The sequence below is a fragment of the Montipora foliosa genome, chromosome 2, assembly GCF_036669935.1.
Source record: "Montipora foliosa isolate CH-2021 chromosome 2, ASM3666993v2, whole genome shotgun sequence".
NCBI lineage: Eukaryota > Metazoa > Cnidaria > Anthozoa > Scleractinia > Acroporidae > Montipora > Montipora foliosa.
In genome coordinates, this window is record NC_090870.1 from 6,820,377 (window position 1) to 6,827,873 (window position 7,497).

The following is a 7,497-nucleotide window of genomic DNA, read 5'->3' on the forward strand; positions in this document are numbered from 1 at the left end:
GCAAAACGACTTCTGGCAGCCATTTTGTCCGTCGAGGTGATTATCGGCTGATAATCCGAGATAGCGAGCCAATGAAAGCACGCGATTTTGTATAATCACCTGTGCGTTTATGCTAAAACCCAATATTCAAAATCATAAGCTGACGACTTCAACACCAAACACTCATTAGATCTCTTTTTAAAAGTCTGTCCAAATATTCAAGCTCGGTTAAAACACAAAGAGCCCGCTCTTGCAAAAAACTGCTGGGAAAGTCAGTGAACACATTAAAAAAACAATTTCTTCAACTATTTTACGCCAAATATCTTCAAGTTAACTCCATACCATGGTTACAAACAGCGATGGGAGAACATTAAATGTTTCACTTCGATGACACACGAAGTTTCAAGTTAACTTCATACCATCGTCACAAACACTCCAGCAATGGGAAAAATTAAATGCTTCACATGGATGACATACAAGTTGTGCTCTCCAAGTTCCTTTTCAAACGGTTTTAAATTAAGTGAGGGTAGTAATTTCACGTTTTTCATTGCTATCTTCATGACTTGGCTTGAGACATTTTGCTTTATTCTCAACCAATTAGAGGGATTGAAGAACGCGCGCCTTAATTTCTGCACTAAGCGCTGATTGGATGTGTATACTTTGCATTTATGATTGGCTAACCACGTGCGCCAGCTGTGAATTGACAAAGCATAGTTAATAGATGTAGGCTGGTTATGAAACTCGACAATTTTCTTTGTTTCATGTTTTTGTTCGCTTTTTTGGCCTTGACCCTGCACAAAACCCTGCTCAAAACCCGAAAAAACACGCTTTTTTCGGCAGGATAACCAATCAAAAGCTTCGACAAATTTATTCGAAATTAACTTGCGAACCAAAAACAAAAGGTTGTGCAGGGTCACGGTCGGTTCAACTCTAACTGCGACTTTATTGTTCCTGCTTTTGAAATTCCCAGGGTTTCATAACCAGTCTCTAGATTAGATTAGTAAGTGTTTGGTTCTGGTCTCAAAGAACTCAGTTGAAATTTTTCAAAATTTCATCTGCAAGACTGCTTACTTGAAGTAAATTATTAAGTGTAGTTGTTTATAAATACGTTTCTTTCAATCTTGTGGAAAACTTCACCTCGATCCAATTAGCCAGTATCAAAAATACCATAACACTCTTTGTTTGTCCCTCCAAAACTTTGCATAAGCGTTGGGACCATTGTAAGACCCAAGAGAAAATAAAAACAACGCTTATGCTAAATTATGAAGGGACAAACAAAGAGTATACTGGCTAATAGCAGAGCGAGTTGCAATCGAGTGTCGTAAAAACAAAACCAAAGTAATTACTTTGGCCAATCAAAAAGGACGGAGACAATCCAGTAAACCAATCAAAACTCGAAGTAATTACAAGTAGCCGACACAAAGCGCGGGAAAATGTGCACGCGCAAGCCACTATTGGTTTTGGTTTCACTTCTTATTGGTTGAGAAAATGGCGCGAGATCTTTGCACCAATCACTGAGTGACGTAATGCAAAAGCAAAGCAATTCGCTAATTACTTTCGACACTCAATTGAAAACCGCTCTATTCCAACAATTCAATCAACAAATTGTTCTTGAATCGGATGCCAGTATTCGATCTCCATGTGCGGTTTCTCCATCGATTGCTCCCAATGCCTGTACTCGCCTTCAACATGTACACAATACCCAAGATGCACTGTACCTATGCAAACGTCTCGCACCCTGCCGCTGTGCTTGACCTTGAAAATGAGCGTGACTTGAGCAAGTTTATCAGGTTGCATGTCAATAACAAACAGTTCACAGAAATTCGGTGCCAGTGTGTGGTGCGCCGTCTTCGTGCTACGACTGCTGAGCTTCCTCCCACAAAATGTGACATCGAGTTTGACAAAAGGATCTACATGAGATAAATGTATATGCATTTCGCCGGTAAAATTATAAAATAAAGTAAAAGAGGCATTTTACATCGCACGCTTCAAACCAGTCCTAAATAAACAAGTCTAGTCATTCCACCTTACCCTATACCCCATGGGAACTGGTATTACGTAACCACAAATATAAAACAATCGGTTTATGCAATTTAATCACTCTGAAGATGACCGCAAGATCGAAAACGTTTAGTCAAACATTTTAACAGTCTTTACCTTTTACTATTTTACATGAGATAAATATTACGGAGATTGCAAATAGTGCACAACGCTTTTACCTATACTCGTATAAGGTATGGAAGCCTACCGTCCTCTCACAGTGATAAAGATGCAAGGTTACTACGTGGTCGGGAAGAAAAGGGAGTTTACTGATGCATCGAAGACGGGACGGTACGGCAAAGCCAACGTCACAAAGCAAGAACTTTATTGGTTAAAAAAGGGGAAAACAGTCGTGCTACACGCGCTTTTCCGCAGTGCATTGCCGTACTCCACAAAACAGCAACGAACCATTCAGTTCCTATCTTTATCTTGAAATCGTTCGTACTCACACAGTTACAGGATACTTGGCCTGTATTATACAACGTGAACAATTTGGAGAAATCGCGAAATTCTTACTATAGTGTTTTCGTTAACGTTGCCGTTGTCCTATTCTCGACCCCAGCGCTTACGTTGCTGACTCCCCGGCGGTCATGCGCAGAAGAGCTCTGAGGTCGAGATGAATTTTGTGTTGAACGCGAAGATGAGTACAATTCTTGGCTTGCACTCAAGTGATTTGACGGCCGTTTTGGTGTACAGAACAAAAGCAAAATGTCGCTCGCGTCAGTTGCATAATAACATAGCCAAATCCCCAAAAAACTTTTTCTCTATTGTTCAGTACACCAACGTGGCCGGCATGACGTCAGCCGGTGCAAGCCAAGGATAAATCATTCAAAATACGCAGCACTATAAGCCTGCTTGAGACAAATAGATAATTAATGCAGTCCGAGATTTGGTAGTCTCCTTCGCAGCCGCTCGGCCGGTTGCGTGACTCCGGCCCGAGCGGCTGCAAAGGAGACTAGAGATTTGGAGGTTGGCCAATACACTCGCTTAGGTAACAAACCACTCGAAATGGCTACGATGCAAGCGCTCGAGAAGTTTCGTAAAACGGGGGAGAGAAAAAGGGCGTGATTTCTTCTTCCCTCGTGCGTTCCTGAAACTTCGCACTCAATATTTCAGCCGAGATTGTGGGCACCTTTATGCGACAAAAAAGCGACATGGGGAAGAAATCAATAAGATTACAAGTCGCCTTATTGATAAAACAAACACTGATGATGAGACAAAAGCCTGCCTCGTTAAATGCTTCAATTAAAATGTGTTTTCATTTTCCGTTCATTAACTCAATGTTCCAATCCTTTAAAACAGAACGTGGGAGGTGGCGGTTTCGAGTGCTTGCAATACGGAGTTTCTGACCGGGTCCAATTCTCACTTTGACCACAATTGTATCGTCATCATTATCATTGCCCGTACCTCCAGAACTTATACTTACTCACTCTTCCATTTGCAATTGGTTGTAGTCCTCTTGCGCTGATTATTTTAACATTCAACTTTTGATCCGTTGGATTATAACACAACGAAATCAATAATTCGCCAAGTGCAAAACAAGAATCCACTGACGATTCCTACAAAAGAAAACCATATTTGATATTTGTTGATTATCTACTGATAACACAACGAAATCAATAATTCGCCAAGTGCAAAACAAGAATCCACTGACGATTCCTACAAAAGAAAACCATATTTGATATTTGTTGATTATCTACTCTGCACCGAGGGGTTTTTCTCCAGGTACTCCGGTTCTCCCCTCTCCTCAAAAACCAACATTTGACTTAATTTGCGTTAATTGTTGATTTGAGTTTACGGTGTCCCTAATCAGTGCTCTAGTGCTAGAACGATTAGACAGTTAAATAAAGTTACTTTCCTTTCTTTCCTTTTATCACAGAAATCTGGTTTTGATAACTTATTTCATTGTTAATCGCGAACTGATAAGGTCATTGGATAACGGTGGTCCAGAGTTTTTATCCGTTTGTCATTACTCGATCAGTTGCTCGATATGGGTTATTGGAAGAGTGAATTAGATAAGAGTGTTGTTACGGCATGGATGGAGCGCGCTAGGTCCACTTGTTGTGCGCCAGGGGCCAGGAGCACATAAACATCGACGTGTTGCGTTGAAAATGTTGAAAATGTTGCGTGCGTTTGGCCAGCCTGTTCAACACATATCGCAGCATCATGCAACAACGTACATTGCAAGATGTTGCGTTGAAAAGTTACGAGCGTTTGACCAGGCCCTTCATTCTCTAGCTATATTCTTACTCTGAAACCGCTCGTACCAATTTATTTTCAGGGTACTTCGCCCACATTGTGCGACTTAAAGGAGATGGAATAATCGCGGAAACTTACAATAGTGCAAAGTTATATCTTAAGGAGAGGTATTCGTCGACGTCAGCGTCGTAAATCTTAAATTAAAGGGACCTTACGATAGGACGACGACGACGGCTACGAAAACGCTACAAAACAACGGGCTTAATGAACAAAAACAAAGGCTCTGCACGCCCTGCACGAGCGTTGTGCATTCTTGGTACATTTCTTTGCCGTCCTTGTCCTGACAAAGACGTAAATGAACAATATAATTTTGAGGTTGCGAAGAGGACGTGAGAACCTGACCAACCAACCAATCACACCGTTGATGCCAATTTTATTCCCGAAATGTTGATAAACACTTTTCTTTCCGAACGACTTGGAGTTATCACGAAATTATTACAATATTTTAGACAACGTTCTTCTTGGCATCGTCCGAGTCGTCGTCCTTTCTTGAGGTCCTAAACTCCTATTAAGGAGTTTCAGAAGCCACGACGGCCACGGCCGTGTCATCGCCACAAAACAAGGACGGATATTATTGGCTAATGAAGAGGAAAATGATTGTGCTGGAAGTGCGGCTCGTGCGGCACGCATTTTAACACAAAATTTGAGTAACAACAACGTGAAATAATTAACCAAAGTTTGACGTTTTGACGACGACGTGAGCATTCATTCCCAACGTGAGCATACATTCCCTAATTCATTTTTTTGGATACTGCGTCCATAGAGTAGGACGTGAACAAGATGGAATCAGTAATCACGAAAGACTTACGATAGTGATAATTTATATTTTTAGGTGGTGTTTGCCTGGACTTCGCCGTCGCAGATCTTAAAGCAGTTCCCGTGACCAATGGGGTCAATGTACGCGTGATGAAAATTTTGCTTGGAAAACAAACATGGCTGCCGGAGAAAATCTCTTCTCAACCAAGTACGTATGTAACGAAGCATTTATCGCTTGGAAACACCCATCCGAGATGCAACGATCAAAGAAAGCTTTTAAAGGAAGCACAATTCATTTGGTTTGGGATTGATAAGTTCTAACACTCATATGTGGAAAGAAGGTTGGCTAAGGGGCAGCTTTTTTTCTTCGTTAACTGTCAAGGAGAATATACAAACAATGTTTTTGGAAGAGAGTAAAAGCGATAAATTTAGTTGAGACACTGGAAAGAACACAATCATGAAAAATAGTATCTTTCCATGACATTTCCACTTGCATTTTTCCTTCCTTCCCCCCTCGCCTAACCTGCGAATACAGCCGCCTCGGGGACGTTAACTATGAGAGAAAGTTGTATTCGCAGGCTTCCCCCCCCCCCTCCCCCCCCCCCCTCTTCCTTCCCCTCCATCCAGTTTTGGTAAAGGAAAAAGGTAAGTCTTAGCTTAGCGATACAAAAGGCAACAATGGGGGAGAGAATATTAAGGGGAGAGGAGAATTTGTCCAACATTCCTAAGAAGGGATAGGTGCCTCAACCCCCCTCCAAAAACTGAAAGAGTGTACATATTTGACTAAGCAATAGGGCCCAGGCATCGTTTAAATGACAGCTGATCATTCCGTTGTCTGAACCAGCCCAATCAAGGAAATTTATTCGATATTTATTTATCGTATTTTGGACAGGAGGGGAGGCCAAATTTCTGATGGTCCAAATTGGTTGAGAATGATAAAAAAATCACTTTTTTTTTTTCTTCAGATTTTGAAAGTGTTTATGCTGAGCATTCTTGGGTAGCCTGCGCGGCTAACCCCAATTGCCCGCGTTACTTTTGCACAGCTGATGTTCGCAATCTGTGTGTAAAAATTTTATCTTCTTCCATTTAATTTTATCTTCTTCGAAGCTACTCCGAGCCTAAGGTTATTCACGATAAAGGTTGGTTAAATTCTTTCTGCAATTTTTGCTATACTTAATTGCCTCTTTTGTTGATTTGCTCGAAGAAATTTCAATCTTCTGCGTAAACATTGTTGCTCGAACTGTAAGGTGACTGAGACCATTTTCAACGCTCCCAAGTGACGCTCTTATAACAGGGATCAGCGCTACAACGCTGTATCATGTCATTTTTGATTTATGAGCAACTAAATCCAATATATAGGGTGTTTTTGCTGGACTATCTCATTGCCAAGGTAACTTATTACGTCATAATAATGACCACATCTTGTTTGGAAATAATCGGTGTTTTATATGGTTCCCTGATATTTCTGTAACGTGATACAGCGTTGTGGCGTCATTCGTTCTAAGGAGAGCGTCTTCGAAAAGATGTTGAAACTGTTTTGAGTCACTTTAATAATGCACTTATCAATGTCAAGCCCCAGGGTGGGGTGCGGGTACCTACGAGAAATTGACTGAGAGGACCTTCCCCTGGGTAGGGATTTTGACACTTACAGAATGCGTTTCCCATGCCTGCCATCTTGGAACACCGAGAGAACCTTGAGATGTGTTCTTTGGTTTTCTTGATTTTTCTGGACACCATGACTGAAAAGAAAGATAGGAGAGTCGGTCTTGTCTTTTTGAAAATCTGGACCATCATTTTTTTCAGTCTTTGCTGGGATGTTCAGAAGTTCAAGAATGTTTCTTTCTATTTTTTTCGTGATTGCTTTTTGTATATTTCTACATATTTGTGAATTTTCCACTCTATCATTGTGCATGCTTGATTGATTCAAAAGCTGGTTAATATTGTTCAAGTTGTTTTGCTCAATTCTAGCTTCTGGTTCAGTACCTTGAGCACCGGAAAGGTTTCGTGTCACATGACAAATTTCCATCAGCTGTTAAAAGGGAATTTGAAATAGACAGTGGAAAAACATTGATGTTCCAATAATGTGAATCAAATGAAAAGAAAAGTTACTCCAGTGGTGGGGAATTTGAGCTTTTGTAGGTGCCTGGGGCTGGAAAATTTGGCGCTAGCTTCCATGAAAATGTCCAATGCCCCTGGATCAGCCACCACCCCGCACACTGGGGCTTAACGATTGATAGGTGCACAATTTACAGTGTACTTGTTACTACCAATGTGATTTTGCATTCCCTAGCTACCATGAATTTCTTAAAAGCAAAGTGATAAGACGTAAATGATTTGCATGAAAATGCAGCCAGCTGGGCAACTTTTCATCTAGTCTTCGGTAGATGCCTTTTTTTTTCAGCCTGATTAAACAGAGATTTTTCAGCCAAAGACTGAAAACTGCCTGTAAAATCATTCATCCTG

At 41.0% G+C, this 7,497-nt stretch overlaps 2 protein-coding genes across 3 annotated transcripts in view; one reads left to right on the forward strand and one right to left on the reverse strand.

The window, feature by feature from the left end:
* Positions 1-287: 287 nt before the first annotated feature.
* The window catches only part of LOC137992261 (synaptotagmin-7-like), an 11,320-nt gene continuing 4,110 nt past the window's right edge, over positions 288-7,497 (reverse strand). The window contains exons 3-5 of one of the 2 annotated variants that reach the window (XM_068837493.1): positions 6,684-6,773; positions 3,446-3,578; positions 288-1,889 (exon numbers count right to left, since the gene is read on the reverse strand). In XM_068837493.1, the coding sequence (XP_068693594.1) occupies positions 1,573-1,889; positions 3,446-3,578; positions 6,684-6,773 (540 nt within the window). In that variant the 3' untranslated portion in view covers positions 288-1,572. The remainder of the gene's footprint in view (positions 1,890-3,445; positions 3,579-6,683; positions 6,774-7,497) is intronic. The other variant, XM_068837494.1, reaches the window with a different exon arrangement.
* LOC137992259 (synaptotagmin-4-like) overlaps positions 5,791-7,497 on the forward strand; it is an 89,561-nt gene continuing 87,854 nt past the window's right edge. The window contains exon 1 of the mRNA XM_068837479.1: positions 5,791-6,173. The gene's annotated coding sequence lies outside the window, so the exon portion shown is untranslated. The remainder of the gene's footprint in view (positions 6,174-7,497) is intronic.